This window comes from Polyodon spathula, chromosome 1 (genome assembly GCF_017654505.1).
Source record: "Polyodon spathula isolate WHYD16114869_AA chromosome 1, ASM1765450v1, whole genome shotgun sequence".
Lineage (NCBI taxonomy): Eukaryota > Metazoa > Chordata > Actinopteri > Acipenseriformes > Polyodontidae > Polyodon > Polyodon spathula.
In genome coordinates this window covers 2556476-2576301 of record NC_054534.1, presented here as the reverse complement: position 1 = coordinate 2576301, position 19826 = coordinate 2556476, and the positions used below count along the sequence as shown (strand labels likewise).

The 19826-nt window shown below is 40.1% G+C and overlaps 1 protein-coding gene across 1 annotated transcript in view; it reads left to right on the top strand.

The window, feature by feature from the left end:
• Positions 1-3766: 3766 nt before the first annotated feature.
• The window catches only part of LOC121329502 (PHD finger protein 24-like), a 45037-nt gene continuing 28977 nt past the window's right edge, over positions 3767-19826 (top strand). Inside the window, exons 1-2 of the mRNA XM_041275128.1 lie at positions 3767-4364; positions 13210-13598. Coding sequence (XP_041131062.1) covers positions 13212-13598 — 387 coding nt within the window. The 5' untranslated portion in view covers positions 3767-4364; positions 13210-13211. The remainder of the gene's footprint in view (positions 4365-13209; positions 13599-19826) is intronic.

Below are 19826 nucleotides of genomic sequence, written 5' to 3'. Positions count from 1 at the left end.
TACTATTACATTTTGCCAGTTGTTCTCTGCTAAAGGTATTTTTTTTCAGTACTTTGAAAAATACACATTGAATTGGAAGCAGATTCATTATTTGGGATGCATTCTATTGAAATAGCTGCTCAAACAAATCCAGATCTTTTTTTTCATCTTCTGATTGAGTTTTGGTTCCTCAGCTGCTCAGTAAGTGGGTACCTCTTATATTACCAACAAGTGCGAGCATTATTCCTCCTAAAATCTCTGCAGCCAGGAAGCAGACACAGTACATTACTAGCTTGTACCTGTGGTTCATGAGCACTTCATTAACCATGTACTGAAGCTTCAATGAAACTAATCAAGACCTGGGTGGAACAGCAGCATGGTCCAAGTAAACAATGAAGTACTGTATCTGATTGGATCAGGTGCTAGCCGAAAGGATTGAAAGAGCCACGATGCTGAATACTGCTGTCTTACCGTGTACTGTTCGTGATCCCATGTGACTACTGGTGCCCTGGAAAAACTCAAGGCAGAAGCATATCTGTGATATTTACAGCTACAATGTGGTTTTGAGCAAATACATACAGTAAATCCTTCTTGACCTGTTTGATAAAATAGTGTCATTCTATGACAAATACAGATAAGAATGATGGTTTTAAGTAGATATCTTTGAGAATCTAGCCCTCTGCCCCTTAAGAGCTGGCTTTTACTGAATGTAGTAGTGTTGCTATTAAGCAGCTGGGGACTTATAATGTTACAGTGCTGTAAATAAACTTTCCCCTCCTTTGCACAGCAAAATCTGATTACATTAGGCAAAGTTAGGCAATGGAAAATGGAAGTAGCATGAGGAAAGATTTGTTTATCATCTGCCTAAAAGTAAAAGTTTCCATTGGCCTTTGGCTCATATAATAAATGCGCCCTGTCTTCAGTACTATAGTAAGCATGTATTAGAATGGTAAAGGAAGCATTGGGCTTTTGATTTTCCAGAGCACACTTTTTTCTATAGTGCATCTTTCTTTCTTTCTTTCTTTCTTTCTTTCTTTCTTTCTTTCTTTCTTTCTTTCTTTCTTTCTATCTGTTTAATTCTAATTCATTACATTGTATTATGCAAATTTTCACAAGAATATACCACTATATCTTGTTTTTCTATTAGGTGCCCACATTTTTTTTATCCCTGATTTGTTCTACAACAACTACACACACAAGCTACCGGCCTGTGGAGGACAAATACCAACCCTGCAGGTGTCAGTTCGAGCTCAGTGGTCATCTAGCCAGTAGGGGGCACTGCTGCACAGTGAGGATAAATAGTCCCCGATGATTTGGTGTACCTACTTGCAAGTACCAGCGCCAATTCAGTGCTCTTTGTGGAATCCCCACCAGGATGTACAGTATAGTGAAGGACTCCCTCTTTCAGGTGAACCATTCTGGGACCCTGTGTACCCAATACCGACTGCATGTCAAACTGATGATTGTACCAGTTCCTGTTAAATAACAAGGTATAAAATACAGTAACAACTTTATTTAGCAAACATAATTAGTCCACTGTCTGCACAGTATACTTAGTGTTTATATTACTGATTAAAACTCATTCAAATTCAAATCACTGTTTCATAATCCAAAACATTGAACTGTATGCTCTGTAACAGGAAAGCGCATTAGTATGACAGCTGTATGCACTGCAGGCAGGTCAATTATGGAAACCTATTAACTGTAATTGCACTGTTGTATTTTGTATTTTTAAAGAATACAAGAGTTCATATGAGCTGATCAGTCCACCCATAAATAAACCATATTATATAAAACAGTATATAGTGTACTATAAACTGTTAACTATAGGATCCATTGCAGGTGGCGTTAGCCAAATAAGAAACCTAAATTAGATCATCTCCAAAATATAATCACCTTCTATGAAAGGTCATCAGATCTCTCTACATAGCCTCTGATAAAGTGATGGGGTACATTGCCAGGACGAATAAGCTAGGAAAAGCTCAGCTGTTTTGAATCTCCCCTCCTGTACGGCAAAGGAGCCAGATCCTTTCTTGTTTGGGGGTTAGTTAAGGGAAAAAGACTGGGAGCAACAGGTTGTGCTTCTGCCATTGCACCATGATAGCTCTGCTTGGTTCTGAGGTTTTTATTTGTATTTTGTTTGATAAAATCTTTTGTTTGTTTTATTTCATAAAAGTGCACAGCCATCCTGAACTGCAGTCTTCCACCTCTGTGTCTGCTATTCCTGCCATTGGACAGCCTTGAATGCAATGTTACCCTACTACATATGGTGGCAGCGTGGGATCCGCTGCGTCCTGCCGAGACAAGGCAAGACCACCTGTCCAAATGAGACCTCAAGATTTCTGAGGTCTGGCTTTTGGACCCCAGGAAATGATCTGGGGCCATCCATTGCTACCATCTGTGCTTCTGGAGGGTCTGCTGCCACTGTAAGTGCCTCCACTGCCTGTGCCCAGCGCCGCTACTGCCGGAGTGCCCCTCTCAAGCAAGCCTGGCATCCTCTTAAGAGGAGCCCCAAGAAGGGACAGAGAGGACATTTGGTCTAGGGGTAGACCAGGGGTTAAACAGGTCCCCCTTACAAAAGTCCATAGGTCACCTACAGGGGTTAAACAAGCCCCCCCTTACCCTGTTTAACAATTTATTAATCTTAGGAAATAAAAGCTTGCAGTCAAACAGGTTGGAGAGCACCATAACACGGGCAAGCTCTGGTCAAACTAAAGTCAATCAGACTGCTAGTTACAGACAGCGTTTATGGAGCAGCTAATTACTAATTTGGCTCAGGTGAGAGTAATCTATTTGTCTGAGCTTGGCCTTTGTGACTCAGCAGCCCCCTCTAGCTGCCAGCGACCAAAACACAGGTCATGTTTTTCTATACTTAAAACACAGTAGCTTTTAGACATGAAATAGAGCTCTGGCTAACCTTGCACCAATGTACATGCCCTGTATCACTCTGTCACACAGGTATTTCTACTGGATTTCTGTGCTCTCCAATCAGTCAGATACAGTTTTACCAGAAACAAGTCAAATGTTAAATTTTCTTGTTGGCTAGTAAAAGTTTTTCAAGCATCGTGGTCGGCTGGGTGTTGAAAATGGGATAGCATTTGGAGTTTGTAAAATAAACAGTTTGTGCTTAAGCTAATCTTGATTGATGTCACAAAAGTGCAATAAGACTTTATTTTAGCATGGGCCACAGTGAAATATAGCTACTATCTACGTAATATATACAGTAGTGCCCAAAAGTATGGAAACAACAAATGATATATAGCAAGGCTCACTAAATATCTTGATATCCCTGAATAGATTGTTGTCTCCTGCTTAAAAAATAGGTTTTTATTGAGCAATGCATCTTACAAGTTCAGAGGTACCGTTAATATGATTCATACACTAACAATGCTGAATGACTGGGTGGAGTATTTGTTATCTATTTTGCAACAATATTCAATGTTGTCCCTGTCAGCCCTTAACCAGAAATCTATTTGTAAGAGTAAAACAAAGAGAAAATGTTACACTCAGTGATTCCGCATTGGTAATAAGTGGATCATATTTGGGACACCACAGCACTTGTGGGATAGATTATTCCTTAGTAGGAAACAATTATCTACAGTGGCGGAGTTTGCCCACTGGGGGCCATGGTGAAACATCAAGACACAATGTGATTCGCAAAAATATATTTTAGCCTGCTTCAATGATGTTCTAAATCTACTGGTGCATCGTTTAGAGTGCCCTGTGCAAACACATTCTCCTTGTGCTTGTACGTACTGTACAGTTCCATATTATGAACCAACCCATGGAACTGTACAGCAAGCACTATATGAACGGGTAGAACTCAGAATGCTCAAACAGCACATCGGCAGGCGCTGCGGCTAAGAACTACACTGGATTGTTATTGGTATTTCCCTGCAATTGCGTCACGACTCTCTTTTTTCTCGTTTTTTAAAACGCTTCCCAGCCAATGAAGGGGATTTGCTCTCATCCCAGCTGAAGTGCAAGTTGGAGAGGTTCCAGAGGCTTGTCGGCTACTACCTAGGCTAGGGGGGCTGGCGGTATTCACTTCAGTGCCGCTCTGCAGCCCTGTGGCGTGTTATCTATCTTGCTGCTTTAGTGCCGTCCGCTGTGGCTGCAGGTCCAGCACGGGATTTCAGCACCGGAGCTGTCTATTCCTAGCAGTAAACTGCAGGCTGGAGCACAAATTACACCCTATCAGTTTCACTACGACACGACTTGTCCTTGTTAGTGGAAGACTGGATTCAAGATTTATGGGCTATATGTATTCTGCAAAAAGACAAGCTGCGCATTGAAATACTTTTTGGACTTTTCTAAATCCCAACGAGAGAAATAGAAAAGGAAATTGGCAAGGAAAAGCAACACTTCAAAAACAAAAAAGTGAGGTAAGTTGTTTTACATTTTAGTACAGCAAAAAAACAAACAAACAAACAAAAAAAAACCATTAATTAACAGTTGACAGACCACCTGCTTCTTATGGAACCTGTACGCTAAGTTAGAATTGAAATCGGATATTTTAAGTGACTGCTTGGCAGGGAGACAGACGGCAGGATAGCAAACTCAAAACAGTACGCTTCCTTTAAACGCCCGCTAAGATAACAATGCGTGAAATTTCCACACCCTGGTTGATGGAAGTTGCTTTCCTCATGCAGTCGACAAGGGAAAAGCCATGCCTACGCGCTCTGCTGGCATTAACTTGCACAACCCCGAGTGCAGTGGAAAGAGTGGTGTTGAGAGTGCTTACCCACTGTGGGTTAGGGTTAGGGTAGAGATCGGTTATCAATATGCCTCCTTGATAACCCAGTGTCTTAAGACAGAATCTGGTACAGTATTTAAGTAGCAAGAAACGATGCTGTGTTATTTCAATTTAATTGTAGGATTTGTTTCGGTCGTACCTCTTGCCATGCTTTTTGGGTGAGGTATTATTAATCTGGTTGCACATACTGCGTTCAATTAAAGTGATAGTCCGAGAAGTGTGTGTGTGTGTGTGTGTGTGTGTGTGTGTGTGTGTGTGTGTGTGTGTGTGTGTGTGTGTGTTTGTGTGTGTGTGTTTGTGTGTGTGTGGTTTCATTCTAAAGGCATGAAGAAGCGTGGCTTTTTAACAAATTCTGGTATGGATGTATTGGTTAGAATGCAAAGCAGTGTTCAATATCCAGTTTGGAGCGGTGTTGTTTGTGACACACCAGTACTGTATTGCAGACCAGTCCTTCCAAAAGCCCTGTGTTAGCTAGTACACCTGATAGTGGTTTAAAGGGGAAGTCCAGCTTAATCTGCTGTTATTGGTTTGAAAACCATATTAGACAGAAATAGGGTGTACAGTATACATAATGTTCCGCGTTTATTCCGAATTTTACTGAAAAATTACAGGATTTTGTTTTTAACTGGACGTCAGTTTTTACTGATTTATATCCGATTTTGTCTATTATTCAGTATTTTTCCTGTATTGTTTTCAAGAGAACACACAATAATTCGATTAAAATGCTGTTTTATTTTGACTACGACATTGTAATAAGCAGCTGTACACTGCATCCTAGGATACAGCAGACTTTTAGATGTCAGAGGATCAAATAAGATTCAAACATGGTTCTCTGTCACTTCACAAACACATTATCACCTGATTATGTTGGCCAATCAGAGTCTGATTATGGTGGCAATTGCTGGGCATAGTAACTATTAGCTTGATCAAAAACTAAATTGAAATACTTCCACTAAAATATAATATTTTTAGTGGATGAGGAATGGGGAGAAAACAGTTTATAAATCAGTTTATGAATATTCAGAAGAAAATGAATGTTTGGAAGAATACAAAAAGCAACAATAGCAGAAGTGGGTTAGATGAGGCACAGGGATGCACAGCGCTGCAAATACTAATGCTTTGAGGTACATGTTCACACTGACAATAAGAACATAATGAAAAATAAGCGACACCTTAAACCAAAACAAGAAAGTGAACTGAGAGACAAACAATCCATTATGCGGCTTTTACACGCGTTTTAATAAAAGAGAGCGCAGAATGACTGTGTTAATGAGTTTGTCAGAGCGCTCCCGATGGCTTGCACCGCCCAGTTCTGTCAATTTTCTTTTTATGATTTCAAGGTGAATAAACCTGGCTTGTTTTGTGCTGACGTCATGTTCGTACCTTCTGTAGATACTGTTTCCGTCAGCACAGCGATTGCAAAGTACCAGATAACTTGGGATGTGGCTTCGACTTGCACAGATTCTGCTTCATCATACATGCCAGGGACATTATTAATCAGAAACCAGAACTGTTACGCGTCATATTACACATGTAAAGTGTGAATATTGAGATTTTTTCCCCCCGTTTTTTTTTTTTTTTTTTTTTTTTTTTACCAATGTTTCAATTAAAAACTATTTATTACGGATTTTATCCCTATTTTAATTTACGTAAAATAAACTCTGAAAAACTCCCTTTTTTTTTTTTTTTTTTTTTTAAAGATAAAACTCGAAAATGTGGAACACTACAGTATACTGATTGCTCACCAAAAAAAAAAAAAAAAAAAAAAAAAAGCATGAGTTGAGTATTCTTAAAGCTGTGCAGAGAGTTTGAACCTCTTGCTTATTAAACACATGTATAATACTTGTGGTACTGATATTGCACCACAGTGTTGGGACAGGCTGTTTATTACAATCGCTTTGTATGTATTGAAGCAGGAGATTATGATGTATTCAGATCGATATTTAGGAAGGAAATGGACTAAGTGGTAACAGTGGGATCTAATGCTCTGTTCAGTCTTCCTTCCCAATGACTGTTGGATAGAGAAAATTCTATAAAATTGAATGGCTGTGAATCAACGTGCAATCTGTGATTCATAATTCAACTCAACATATCATGCAAAAGGATTCACTGTAGAGCCCTTTACTGTTTGAGCTTTTTATGCTAATTCAGGATATGCAAACATTTCAAATGCAATCTCTAGATAACCAGTTGCATCCTGGTATGTTTGCTACATGTCACATGGCAATGGGATGATTGCAGCTAGACCACTGGGTAGGTTTAAATAACAATATATGAAGTGACCAGGTACCAGGAAGCAGCAGCATTGTCTTTGAAAACTTCTCAACACCCGACTTAAGTATAAAATACAAGAAGAAAAGTTGGACCAGAGATAATAGTGCTGGTTCTAATAAATGGTAATGATTTCACATGCTTGTGTAATACTTCTTTAAAATGACAGGGCATCTTACACATCGTTTAACAAGAGGAACAGGGAAATCCACTTCTTACTGTAGCTCCTCCAGCAGGGTGCTTTGTTTTTGAAAGGGTCACATTTATTAGATATTGACTATGGATTATTTCGGTCCTAGTGGAAAATGATGAATCCATGAGTAAAGGACAGTAATCTATGTAATCAAATGGTGTGACCACTTGATCCACTCGACTTACATAAGCTTTGAGAGTTGTGTGCAACTGTTCAGCAACAACCATGGCAAAGCAGAAGGCTCCAGTGACTTCACACAGGACCTGATAGTGGGTTCCCAAGCAGGGGCTGCATTGATCAACATGGTGAGCCAGTCTCCTGAACGTTTCAGGAATGGCATTGTTTGTAGAAAACCCTCATTGGGAGCTATTCTAATATTGTAGCCAGTCAGTGTATGTAAGGCTACATTCTCAATAAATAAAGGTCTCACATTCATTTTAGAATTGTGATTTTTATGTCTTCTTTCAGAACAAAAGTGTGATAACGACAATGTGTAGGACACAGCTGTGGAAATGTTTAATAAGTAAGTAGATCAGAAACAGACAGCAGTCATTTCGCATCATTAAAAACAACAACACTGTAAAAAACAACATCATACGTTCAATCTGGGATCAGAAACATTTACACTTCAATAATTCTTGGAACCTACTTATTCAAATAAATGTAATCTTAGTCATTGTTCTACATTTAGCTGATGCATCTGGGTTGGTTATCTGATGCATGATCATATCCCAGATACTCTGATCCAGACTATCCTACTAATTTCACTTGTATCTGCCAGTGACAGGGATGTCCCCTTTGAAAACAGAAATGCCTGTATTGAAGTGACAGGCATGTTATCATTTAACTTTCCCTTTGACCACCTTAGCCAAGGGATTATTACTGGGAGAGGATACTGTTTCTGTACATTTCCTAAGCAAATGTGTTCTATTTGTTGTATCACTGACTCTCGTTAGGACATGGAATGAGATACTGAGATATTTATTTTGTGATCTCCACATATTCTTTATTTTATTTGTTTCCATGTCATTAATGCAAAGTATATGCCATTGAGTATAATGATGTAATGTCCACACGGCCATGAGTCCAACAAACTGAACTGATTGTTAGTCTTAATCCCACAATTCCCACATGCTGTAATTATAAAATGCGCTGATAACAAGGCTGGAGGACTGCTGTACATATTAGTGCCTTGTATAATGTCTAGTTTGATCCTGGGGCATTTCCAGCACAAACATTGTAAAGGTTACCATTGTTTTCTGACTTCTTTATATGACCATTAGAAAATACAAAGACAGATGCTACTGATGCGCCCATAGCCAGCCCTGAGATTTGGGCTGCATGTGGGCTTCAAAGCAGGGCTGAGTTCAAAGACAGCTGCTGAAGCAAGAGGAATGACAGAGACGCACTTTCCGCAAGCAAAGCAGATAAAGGGTTTAAATATGTTTATCAGATAGAGTTGATCCAGACCATATTCAGAAACAACACTCAAGTGTTCATACTCACATAAATGTGCCAAGCTGATGGATTTTATAATTGAGAAAGCACTCTTCAGTGCGCTTCTGAATATGGCTCTAAGACCTGAGTTGGAATGTAGCCAGGGCACCATAAAGTTGACCTCTGATTTGAAAGACGCGGCTCTCAATAACACAGTGCCCCTCAAACACCATTCTGGCCCAGAAAGAAGAGTGCTCCACATTGAGCCACAGACACCACCTCTAGCAGCACAGGGTGAAAATGTAGGTCTTTATTTTCCTTAAGTACTGAAGATGCTCAATGCTGGTTAGTGTTCTGACAAGACAAGAATCCTGTGAGGTACTATTGTAAGGAAACAGGGGTAATAGAGTACTGATATTCAATATAATGCTGCTAGCTTTTGAGAAAGATGCTCTACATTTGTTTAAAAGAAAGAAAATAAATATCATTGAATTTTCCTGCAATTACTCAAATATGGTGATTTTACCCGAGCCCTGCAACTGGTCCTCAGTTTTACTTGGCTGTCACAGTCATACTGTATGTAATGTAGGCTGTATTAGAAAGTGCCAGCAAAATCTAATGACCTGCACTGCAGTGTACTGCCAGCAATGCAAAAGAACCTGGATGGAAAGTAACTGATCACTAGCTGTTTTTTTCTTCAATAAAGACCAAGGCAGGCAAAAAGGACTGCAGATTTTTAGTTCAAGTGCTTGTTGTAATGACACAGAAGCTTGGTTACCTTATAGATTACTCTCTAAAGGCAAGCAAGCTGAAATCACAGCATTGCCAAAAAAAAAAAAGAAAGAAAGAAAGAAAATAGGCCACCCTGGTCAAAGCAGGTGGTGTGGAAACAAAGACATTTTGTAAAGAGTTCTGACTTTGTTTTAGCATCCACTGTAAACTGAGAGAAAGAGATTAGCCCAACAGGATGCGTCAGACTTCAATTCATACTTAGATTACTGAATGATTAAACATAATCCTTTTTGTTGACTGCGCTACACAATCACAAGTTCTCCTGCTGGAAGATACAGTTGTCTGTGGTCTAGTGAGTAAATATAGACTTCAGGTCCATATACTGGGCAGTAGCTTCAGGATTGTAATAAAGGAACTGTCCATTTGATCAAAGCCCTGCCCACTCACACAGTACCCTTTGTAAAGGTGGGGTCCCCGAGAGTCTCATCCAGTTAAAGCCCTGCCCACTCACACAGTGCCCTCTGTAAAGGTGGGGTCCCCGAGAGTCTCATCCAGTTAAAGCCCTGCCCACTCACACAGTGCCCTCTGTAAAGATGGGGTCCCCGAGAGGCTCGTCCAGTTAAAGCCCTGTCCACTCACACAGTACCCTCTTTAAAGGTGGGGTCACCGAGAGTCTCGTCCAGTTAAAGCCCTGCCCACTCACACAGTGCCCTCTGTAAAGGTGGGGTCCCCGAGAGTCTCATCCAGTTAAAGCCCTGCCCACTCACACAGTGCCCTCTGTAAAGGTGGGGTCCCCGAGAGTCTCATCCAGTTAAAGTGCTGCCCACTCACACAGTACCCTCTGTAAAGGTGGGGTCCCCGAGAGTCTCATCCAGTTAAAGCCCTGCCCACTCACACAGTACCCTCTGTAAAGAGAGTCTCATCCAGTTAAAGTGCTGCCGCTGGGAGCGCAGGATCCCAGCTTGGACGAAAGAGGCCAAACTTTGTTGGGGACCCCGAGGGGGGTCTCTCTATCCAGTTAAAGTGCTGCCGCTGGGATCAAGCCTGGTAAGGTCTACTGTTTTTTGCTGAACAGTCGGATACCATTCTCTTTGTGCTTATGTCCAGTAGGTCCAGTGAATCACGTTACATGCCATGTGGCCTGCATTGCAAATGAGGGGGATGTTCTTATTTTGCTCACAGGCACCGGAGTGCATCTAAAGGGTTTATTCTCCTCAAGTAGACATTGCAGTCCTGCCAATGGGCAACACTTCCTCCCCAATATCACCCAATATTATACAATGTAAGCAGGTTTCTGTCTTAAGCATCTCAACAGTGCCAGCCTTAAACTTCTAACCCTGCACTTATGTTGTGATTACAAATGTCACTTCCATTTTATATCTATTCACTGCATTACAAATACATTTTGGGATCAAGGAGATTCTTCTCCCATCATCCAGTGTGCAGTGCTATAAGTTAATACATCGTGTGTAGGGTGTGAAGAGGAGCTGGGCGGTTCTCAAACTGTGACAAATGTGTCACGTTGATTTCTTATATGTGATTTATAATGTCAGTTGCATAAAGTAATTAGTGATCTAATGGAGGGCTTCCTACTTTGCTAATGAAATATACATTTCACAGCACAGCCTGCATCAACAGGGGTGGAGACAATAGCAGCACAGCACAGCCTACTTCAACAGGGGTGGAGACAATAGCAACACAGCACAGCCTACTTCAACAGGGACGGAGACAATAGCAGCACAGCACAGCCTACTTCAACAGGGGTGGAGACAATAGCAGCACAGCACAGCCTACTTCAACAGGGGTGGAGACAATAGCAGCACAGCACAGCCTACTTCAACAGGGGTGGAGACAATAGCAGCACAGCACAGCCTACTTCAACAGGGGTGGAGACAATAGCAGCACAGCACAGCCTACTTCAACAGGGGTGGAGACAATAGCAGCACAGCGCAGCCTACTTCAACAGGGGTGGAGACAATAGCAGCACAGCACAGCCTACTTCAACAGGGGTGGAGACAATAGCAGCACAGCACAGCCTACTTCAACAGGGGTGGAGACAATAGCAGCACAGCACAGCCTACTTCAACAGGGGTGGAGACAATAGCAGCACAGCACAGCCTACTTCAACAGGGGTGGAGACAATAGCAGCACAGCACAGCCTACTTCAACAGGGGTGGAGACAATAGCAGCACAGCACAGCCTACATCAACAGGGGCGGAGACAATAGCAGGCACAGTCTACTTCAACAGGGGAGACAATAGCACACAGCACAATCAATTTTGGCCCTGTGGTAAGCATCACACTGCTTCAAGATGTCATAGCTGTTGTAAACACTCTCGATCTCCCGAGTCTGTGGAAACCCCAATACATAAACATGAATATAACCATAGGCCCATGCACAGGACTGATGCTGCCTGTTGCATGTACCTGGCAGCTCCTTTTATTGGTAAGCTGAACGGACTACTCAATTTCCATTGCACTAGGATGTCAGCAGAGGCTTCTACAGAACCTTGGATCTTTGGATTGTGGTTGGAAATAGTGTGTTTTTTTCCCCCTCCTAAGATGCTAAACAGTAAAACAGGGGGCATTCCTGCTTCCCCATGTTACATCAGCTATTTACAGCTATTTTTTTTAATAAAGAAAAAATGTTTACAGATATTTTTTAACAAAAACTTCACAAAATCATGCTTGTTGAATAATATTGCTGGAAAAACCTTGGCTCAGCACTGATGCAAAGCTCCAAGGGCATGTATTGTCAATGTATTGTCAGGGCAAGTGTGTGATGAAGATACGGGATTGCTCATGTCTGCACTGTTAACCACTGAACATCTACAATGATGGATAGCGCCCTTCATGAAAAACTCCCCTCAGGTGCTGTAATGAAGGATGCTGTCCAGTGTGAAGAATTGCACTTAAGAAAATAGAACATATATACAGTGCTACCCCATTATAATGTGGTTGTCAGGGTCCATAATTAGGAGATTATTCTGGGCCCCTGTTCAAAAACAGCAATTTCTTGTGCTGTGACACAGCAGCATGTCTCACTTACCTCCCCCTATATGCTTTCATGTCCGCGTCTTCCTGTTGACGTTCCTGTCGAAACCAAGCAAATATTCGTAGTCTTTAGTGCAGCGTTTTTTTTTTTTGGAGTCAAAATTACGCAAGTAGATTCTGCAACATTTATATCTTTTGAAACTGCTGCTTGAGTTTCACCTTTTCTTACTCTTTAACAAAGAAAGATTTTCTTTTTTTGCTGTCTGCCAGGCTTCCTACTGTATATCTGGAATGTTCACTCTACATTTGTGAGTCAAATTGCATTATGGGGAAAATGGGAGCCACAACCTTACCCTGTTATAACCCATTCCGCACTTTGACACGTTGCATTATAACGGGGCAGCACTGTATTGCTGTTTTTAAATTGAACAGCAATACAGTGCTACCCCTTTATCAGTGTATTTTGTTTTATAGTACTGGGTGATCTTAAAATTTTTAATAATTGTAATGAACTGCCTTTGGCCTGTGGGCTATATATATATATTTCAATTTAACAGATGTGTTTAATCACTTTGACTTAATGAACATGGAAAATGCAGTGTGATTGCATTTTAATTAGTTTAATTCTGCAGTCAGGCACTGGAATCTGTTGTGCAGATTTAGTACCTCAGATGGTTCGACTTGCCAGCATGACTTTTGAAGGACTGACAATGAATTTTTACCTGAAAAAGGAGCAGGGGACGAAAAAACACAGAAACATGAGAGTCAGGGTTCAATTTAAAACACTTAGAAAACTCTTCAGGGCAGCCCGTTAACCTCTCTCTTCGCCTTGTTCTCCTTGTCACAGCCATGGGGGTGCTGATGTCTAAGAAGCAGAGTGTGGAGAAGGTTCAGAAGGTCAGTGTGGTGGTGTCTGCCTTCAAGGAAGGTCTGAAGGACAGGCCCCCACCAGCCCGCAGACCCGAGGCTGCACAGGCAGTTGAGGAGAAGCCCGTCGAGAGTGCAGCCGTGCAGGAGGAGGTGGAGGTGAAGCAGGGGCCCTCCACCACCCAGCCTCTTCCCAGGGTCGAGGGCAAAGACAATGAGGCTGCCTGGTCCAGACTGCGGGACGGGCGGGGGGTGGAGCCAGAGGAGCTGGAAAGAGCCAATCAGCTCACCCCTCCGGCCTTCGTCAGGCCAAAACGAGGCATCAGTGACGATAATGCCATAGACATCAGCCTGGAACAGCGGGAGCAGGTACTGTAGGGTGTAAATAATTATTTATTGCTGTTAGTCTTTTAAAGGTCTCTTAACTGTATTGGCTAGATTCTCTTAGATACATTATCATGACATATAAAAATGCAAAGTTACCAAACCACAAATATAGTTTTACTTAGGGGCTAGCTGTAAGTACAATTTTCACCATTCCAGTTATCAGTTTTTAATAACCATGTGCAAATAATGCCTGAGGGGACATATTGCAGCTCACGTGAATAAAAGTAGATGCTCTGTGCATTAATGATTCAGACAATTGCTTGCATCGTGGAGGTTCAGATGATGAAGACGTGGAGTTTGGCAGTTTCTGATCAGATCATGCAGACTCTGGTTACAGTCTGATTGATTACTCTTTGCTGTTGTTACGATACAAGCCATATTTTGGATAGAGTTTGTAACTGCAATTTCTTACTTACAGAGATTATGTAAAGCCCTTTATTTTAGTGGACTGAAAATTGTAAGTCTTTGTAAGTTGTAAGTCGTTTTTAAATGTAGCTACTTTTATTTTAGTGTTTTTCACCTCCAGATGTTGTTTTTCATGAAGCACTTTTGTTCTGCACACTGTCTTGGTTCTTTAGCGTGACTGTGTGCTGTGCTGTGCCTGTGCACTCCTCATTGTAAAGGTAATCTATCTACCTAATGTTAATCATGACTGTAATTTCACCCCTCACACTTTTGCCTTAACGACAACTTTACGCCCCCTGGGCATTGACTCGGCAGAATCCAGTATTTAATTTTTAATTTTTTTCGAATTGGAATTGCACTTGACGATTATTGGGGATAAACAGGTTTGAGAATCTAGCCCTAGTAATGAGGAGCACGGACAGCCCTGACTCTGAAACAGATAGGGAATGGTCCCCTCAGGATACTTGAAAACCATTTATATTTATAAGATAAGTGTTACTCTACCGGACCAAGTATTGTCTAAAAGCGTTATATAATACATTTCTGATATGTCTCAAGTAAGAGATTGACTGATGAGGCATGTACTATTTAAACCAATTCAACGCCCCCACACAGGATTTCAATTTATGTAACATCGTTAACATCATCTTTTATTGATTCGTATGGCTCTTAACAGCAATGCTAAGAGGGGTACTGAGGGCTGCTTCATTACTGGCAATGAAAAGAAATACGTTCAGGAAAAGTATTCACATGTTGCTGGATGAGGCCAGAAGCCACCTGTATCAGCAGCTGTTCAATTTGCAGAGCAGTGTTCCTTCAGGGTATTATTCCCTGGGTTTGCTGGGATATTTAATGAATCAAGGTGCTGTACACACAGCATATCAGATCACCATCAGTGTTCATAAAGTACTGTAGTTATTCTTTGTGTAGGACAAGGATTTTTATTGTAAAGAAAGCACATTATAACCTCAATTAAACAGCTGTATTCTGAGACCAAGCTACTTGTCTGCTTAGAAACACAGCTTCATTTGGAACAATGTGATTCACCCTGTGCCTTTAGATCTCAATGAATGCAATTAGGTTCCTGCATGTTAAATGCGTTGGTGTCTAATATTGAAGCCATATTGAGTTAATCTGTCTTTTTAAAGCTCCTGCTGCACTGAGGCAGAACACTTTGGGTTATTGTGTTAATATTTGGTGGGTGCAGACCCACGTTATAAACACATCAGCATAACATCAGTGTGTAACGTCTTCATGTACGGTTTTAAAAAAATAAAAAAACGACATTTAATGTGAACAAGGTGATGCTCTTGAATGATTAGATTAAAAAGCTTATATAATATAGAAACGTAGACCCGACACAAAACTTGAGGATTGAAGCGCTTATGCACACTTTAATAATACAAAAATAAACAAAATGAAAACAAAACCTAGCTCTTACTAAACATACAGGAACTTCCTAGCTATGAACCTGACAGCTAGGCTATTTACAGGCATGAAACAAAACACACAGGTTATATTTTAAACAGAACAAAAATGTTTCACACTGTGCCTTTTTCAAGAGGGCTGTACACACACACAGTCGAGTTTCTTTACTCTGCAGCCACGAGCAGACTGACTGCTGTCTTTAAATATTGGCAGTTGTCTCTGATTTACAATGACAAGTCAACTGCCAAAACAATAAAACAATTAACAAATTAAATAAGCATGCATTACAATATATATATATATATATATATATATATATATATATATATATATATATATATATATATATATATATATATATATATATATATATATATATATATATATATATATATATATATATATATATATACATAGTACTGTGCAAAAGTTTTCGGCAGGTGTGAAAAAATGCTGTAAAGTAAGAATGCTTTCAAAAATAGACATGTTAATAGATTATATTTATCAATTAACAAAATGCAAAGTGAGTAAACAGAAGAAAAATCTACATCAAATCCATATTTGGTGTGACCACCCTTTGCCTTCAAAACAGAATCAGTTCTTCTAGGTACACTTGCTCAAAGTCAGGGATTTTGTAGGCATATAGTCAGGTGTATGATTAAACAATTATACCAAACAGGTGCAAATGATCATCAATTCAATACATAGGTTGAAACACAATCATTAACTGAAACAGAAACAGCTGTGTAGGAGGAATAAAACTGGGTGAGGAACAGCCAAACTCAGCTAACAAGGTGAGGTTCTTGAAGACAGTTTACTGTCAAAAGTCATACACCTCGGCAAGGCTGAGCACAGCAACAAGACACAAGGTAGTTATACTACATCAGCAAGGTCTCTCCCAGGCAGAAATTTCAAGGCAGACAGGGGTTTCTAGATGTGCTGTCCAAGCTCTTTTGAAGAAGCACAAAGAAACGGGCAACTTTGAGGACCGTAGACGCAGTGTTCGGCCTAGGAAACTTACTGCAGCAGATGAAAGACACATCATGCTTACTTCCCTTCGCAATTGGAAGATGTCCAGCAATGCCATCAGCTCAGAATTGGCAGAAAACAGTGGGACCCTGGTACACCCATCTACTGTCCGGAGAAGTCTGGTCAGAAGTGGCCTTCGTGCAAGACTTGCAGCCAAAAAGCCATACCTGCGATGTGGAAACAAGGCCAAGCGACTCAACTAGGCATGAAAACACAGGAACTGGGGTGCAGAAAAATGGCAGCAGGTGCTCTGGACTGATGAGTCAAAATTTAAAATATTTGGCTGTAGCAGAAGGCAGTTTGTTCGCCAAAGGGCTGGAGAGTGGTACACAAATGAATGTCTGCAGGCAACAGTGAAGCATGGTGGAGGTTCCTTGCAAGTTTGGGGCTGCATTTCTGCAAATGGAGTTGGGGATTTGGTCAGAATTAATGGTCTCCTCAATGCTGAGAAGTACAGGCAGATACTTATCCATCATGCAATACCATCAGGGAGGCATCTGATTGCCCCAAATGTATTCTGCAGCATGGCAATGACCCCAAACATACAGCGAAAGTCATTAAGAACTATCTTCAGCGAAAAGTAGAACAAGGAGTCCTGGAAGTGATGGTATGGCCACCACAGAGCCCTGATCTCAACATCATCGAGTCTGTCTGGGATTACATGAAGAGAGAGAAGCAACTGAGGCTGCCTAAATCCACAGAAGAACTGTGGTTAGTTCTCCAAGATGTTTGGGCCAACCTACCTGCCGAGTTCCTTCAAAAACTGTGTGCAAGTGTACCTAGAAGAATTGATGCTGTTTTGAAGGCAAAGGGTGGTAACACCAAATATTGATCTGATGTAGATTTTTCTTCTGTTCACTCACTTTGCATTTTGTTAATTGATAAATATAATCTATTAACATGTCTATTTTTGAAAGCATTCTTACTTTTCACACCTGCCTAAAACTTTTGCACATTACTGTGTGTGTGTATATATATATATATATATATATATATATATATATATATATATATAACACTTTATATTAAGGTGCTGCTTATTAATGTTTTATCCATGTTTTATAACTATATAATAGATACTTAATAACTATGTTGTAAAGTGTTAATACAAGCATTATAGATGATTTATAACCATGCAATAGCCATAAACAGAATTACAGATTTTATTAAGTGGGCAGTTTTTAGTCACCTATTCTACTTTGGGATGTTTTATCGTAATTCCATCTATTGCTATTGCATGGTTATAAACCATCTATAATACTTTATTAACACTCTATGACATAGTTATTAAGCATATATTATATATTTATAAAACATTTATAAAACATTAATAAGCAGCACCTTAATATAAAGTGTTACCATATATATATATATATATATATATATATATATATATATATATATATATATATATATATATATATATATATATATATATATATATATATTATATACAGTAGCAGTTTACATTTTCTTTATCCAACAGTATTACAAATATAGCATCTTATACAACAAGTGTTTAAGTGCATTTGTGTATAGGTGACACACTCCCAGCTTTCATCTCCTGTCCGTTCACTTTCTCTATTGATGATATTCCCTCATACACAGACGTTCACCGTCCTACAATCCTGTCGTCTATAACTGTGCTTAATGGGGCTGTATTTCAGATATCTGCTATAGACAGATGCATTGCAGTACAGTGTCTCTTTGGACACATAAGACCTGCTTGTTGACATTGTCACCACTCACCTGCACTAGATGCTGTACAGAAACACAAAGAAGACACTCTCTCCCACAATGTGAAGTGTTTCTGCGCAGTAACTGTAAACACTAAAATTTATCTTTGTAATGGAAATCACCCCTCTTCACATAACAAGGCTCACAGTAGCTGTCCTCAGCGGGCAGCACTTGATGAAAGAGTGCCAGGCCTAAGTGATTTCCACATCCTTAAAGCAATCCAAATAAGAAAGCTGATTCTCCTGCATTTTATAGTTCAGTAGATCTGATTTAATTAAGGTTATCAGACAGGCTGAAGACAGATGCTTCTAAACTGATATAATACAAGAACTGAAGGCCATAGACATCATATAACTGAATGACCCTTTCATCTTTAAGAGTTGGCTCAAAGCCAGCCCTACCAGTTTAATAGCAGTGGAGACACTCAAGCGATTCCTGGCTGGCATCCGCAACCTTGAACCACTTCTGTCAGGCGCTACAAGTCTGTCACACTCACAACACATCTCCTTTTTTCTTATTCTGGTCTCTCGTGCTCCCTGATCAAAATAAGAACAGTTTAGGAGCCATCATTCTAACATTAAAAACTACTGAACCATTGTGGTCTATGTAAATTAGGGGGGAGAAAGGTGTTAACAAACTCTAAACAAACAGTGATGAAATACTTTTATATGTTTTTTTTTTTTCTTGTGTTACAAAATATTGGCGACAGCTTGCAGGATTTACCCCACAGAGTGTGGGAGAAGCTGCTCTAGACTTGTGGAGAGGTCAGGGGAGCGCAGCCGTTATCATACAGCAATGCTGCTGAGACATTCATTGCACTCAAAAATCTGTTCTAGGTGACTACTTTACCTTTTTCATTACAACGCTTAGTGTGAAAGTATGACAAACAAAGCTTTTAACATTTTCATTCCTCTCTTACCTATTCCTGACTTCATATTCTCTTTCACCCCATGGCAAATTTTCCTGCCATCAAAGTGTTAGTTTACCTCCTGGGTAATAAGTATTAGATAACTATTCAGTGTCATCAGCCGATCAGTTTCCAGCTCTACCAGGCTTCTATCAGATGGTAGAATCCCTCTGTGATGTCAGCACATCCACTGTGACACTTTCTAGCTTTGTAAATTTACCAGTGGCAATTGACTTTCTTGTATTGCTGATCAGCTTAGGTAAACAGCTGATTTGCGGTGGCCTGTTCTAAAAGCTGTACTACTAGATCTATGGTCCAACAACAAGCAGCACAGAATCCATAGACTGCTTATTGTACAAGCTTCCTGACTCATTTAAATTCAGTGACAGACTTGCAGATAAACTAAAAGTAACCATGGCAAGTAAAACTATTTATTTATTTATTTATTTATTTATTTTTATAAAACTTGTTTGGATTTTTTTTTTAATAACCTTTACATTTAAATTCACGAGAGAACAACAGCAGAACAAAGACTGACTTGAGCCCGTTGTTATGCTAATGAGTAGTAGGATATTTTTTAAGCCTTGGTTTTTGCACCTTAACCTACAGTCTTTTCTCATTATCACAACAATACTTTCTAATGACACAGACATAACTTTCTGTATGTGGATTGTAATAAACGAGAACCAAAACGGTGAGCTTTT